The sequence below is a fragment of the Phodopus roborovskii genome, unplaced genomic scaffold, assembly GCF_943737965.1.
Source record: "Phodopus roborovskii unplaced genomic scaffold, PHOROB, whole genome shotgun sequence".
In the NCBI taxonomy this organism is placed as follows: Eukaryota; Metazoa; Chordata; class Mammalia; order Rodentia; family Cricetidae; genus Phodopus; species Phodopus roborovskii.
The window spans coordinates 17,394,609-17,396,968 of NW_026126409.1; the positions used below are offsets into that span (position 1 = coordinate 17,394,609).

The 2,360-nt window shown below is 46.0% G+C and overlaps 1 protein-coding gene across 1 annotated transcript; it reads right to left on the reverse strand.

Annotated features, from left to right (window-relative positions):
- Positions 1 to 971: 971 nt before the first annotated feature.
- LOC127220310 (endothelial differentiation-related factor 1) lies at positions 972 to 1,632 on the reverse strand. Its single transcript, XM_051182085.1, has one exon. It carries the CDS (start codon positions 1,582 to 1,584, stop codon positions 1,138 to 1,140), a length of 447 nt encoding a protein of 148 aa, XP_051038042.1. The 5' UTR covers positions 1,585 to 1,632; the 3' UTR covers positions 972 to 1,137.
- Between the last annotated feature and the right edge of the window lie 728 nt (positions 1,633 to 2,360).

Sequence of the window (2,360 nt, forward strand, 5' to 3'; positions counted from 1 at the left end):
TCCCTTTATACAGCAGTAGTTTTCTAACAATGACCCACTGGGAATAATTAATAACATTTTTTGTGTACTAAGAACAGTGATCCTAACTCAGTTTATTTGTTGAGCCAGTTCGCATTCCAGAGAGCTCTATGCAGTGCTCTCCTTTGGAGGAACAGGGAGAGCTCTCAGCAGTTTCCACGATGAGAGTTGTGCCCAGGAAGAGCGATGTACTATTATAAAGTTCCTGAGTTACACTGGAGTGATGATGACACGGATCCCATAACAGGCACGTGTGTGAAGTGTCTCTGCTACATGCTAGTTCTAGTCACTTCCTTTTCAGTGTTGGAGAATGGTACCAAACTGGTCTATGAAAATAGAGCTGAGGCCAGGTTAGATGACATGGGATGGGTAGATCTTGCATTCAGCCCTGGTATTGGTTTTCACACCTGATGGGCATAGCCCAGTAAGCTCCTTTGAGGCTGGTGAGAGTCCCCTCTGGGACATGTGCTGTTTGGGTTCTGAAGCCTCTGCTGATGGTTCATAATAGACAAGCAAAGCACCAGGGAGCACTGTAGCTGCTGTACTCAATGTGAGCTTTCCTTTTCCTCCAGGTGAGAGTCAGGCAAGAATCCAGATCCAGCTTTAAGTAAGGTGCTTGCTGCTTTTCTAGTTAGGGAACCCCCACCTCTGTCATTCTGAGTCACTTTCTCAAAAATTAGTTTACATCTACAATCTCACTTTCTTAGGATGTATATTGCCAAGCATGATTTTATAAGCCTGGTAATTGTGTGTAGATTTTGGAGTGTTGTTGACACCTTAAAAAGTTTGGAGCTTATCATATATCTTCAAATATTTTTAATATCTGTGTCATTACAATCCCTTTTGGGAAACACAGTATTGTATTATATTCTCAATGGTATCCTGTTCTGAGTAGAAAGCATGCAGTCTTAATACATTGATTCAAAACAGCATTTTTTTTTTTTTTTTTTCACTTTGCAAGGTTTTGCTTTGTTTGACAGCAGGTATGGGTTGAGGGGGCACACAGGCCTGACCCCCATGTTCCGTTTGACCATGTGAGGAGACCCACGGCAGTGCTGGTGGTCCTGGGGGACCAGCCAGAAGAGCTCAGCCGGAACCACTGGCTTCGAGGCTTTGTGTTCATTTCGCCTTCGGCCCCTTCTCGATAGGCTTCCCGATGTCCTTCCCCCGGAGCTTGAGGCCGATGGCTCTCTCAATTTTGCCCAAAACCTGGTTATTCGGAATGGCCCGTCCACTTTCATAGTCTGCGATGACTTGCGGCTTTTCATTGATTTTCGTGGCCAGGTCCTTCTGCGTCAGGCCCTTGCTCTGCCGGCCCCGCTGAATCACTTTGCCCACCTCCAGGGTCACCCTGTCGTGATGCAGCTCCTCTGTCTCCCGGTCCAGCTTGGCTGTGTTCTTGGTGATGGAATGCTGCTTGTTCTGGCCAGCAGCCCATTTCTTGGACGTCTCCACATCTTCTCCTCGTCTCTGAGCTGCTAAGATGGCCTGCTTAGACTTGGCCTGTGCGGCCGTGGGGCCCTTCTTGCGCAGCACCGTCACGGTGTCCCAGTCGCTCTCAGCCATGGCGCGGCGGGGGCGGCGGTCCGTCCGGCGGCTCTGGCAGCTGCTCGAGACCCCCAAAACAGCATTTTTGAGCAGTTCAGTGAAAGAGCTCCAGTGGTAAGTATATAAGTTCCATGATTTGCTGGATATATAGGAATATTTGAAGATTCTTATTCTTCAAATTACAACACAAATACTTTCATTTATAACCAGCTCCTGGAAGCTGTAAACAGGAAGGAGAGACTGAGTGGAAAGATTCGGTACAGAAGGAAGGCACCTTCATCAATAGTGAGTCCACGGGTTCTTGATCCTCCTGGATGTTGTCCGTTTCTGCCCAGGTGCTTGAGAATTTCTGCCTAAGACAGCTAATTTTCCCCCTACAGGTTATGAACACTATTACTGTGACTCTCTTGTAAGTGTGTGCCTGAGGAGGAAAACAAATTGTACTCAAATGCCCGGATTGTGCCCTGGCAGGAGCTTCTGCTGTGTGAGAACCATGACCTGAGGAATGTACACTTCCTGTCCTTCCTGAAGTAAATCAGACACCAAGACCTCATTGTGTCATTCTCTTCATTTACTTACTAAGTTTAAAACAACCATTCAGTACCTCTATATATCAAAAAGTTCTAGTGAACTTGATTTTTAACCCAAGGTCAACTTCAATAAGAAGTTTAGAGGCATAGAAATTGTATCCATGGGTAGATCAAAGTTATCTACCTGGTAAGTTATGCCTGAGCAGAATCTTAAATGTGAAGGGCTCTCCAGGCAAAGTTGAAATGATCTAAATATTTTCTAAT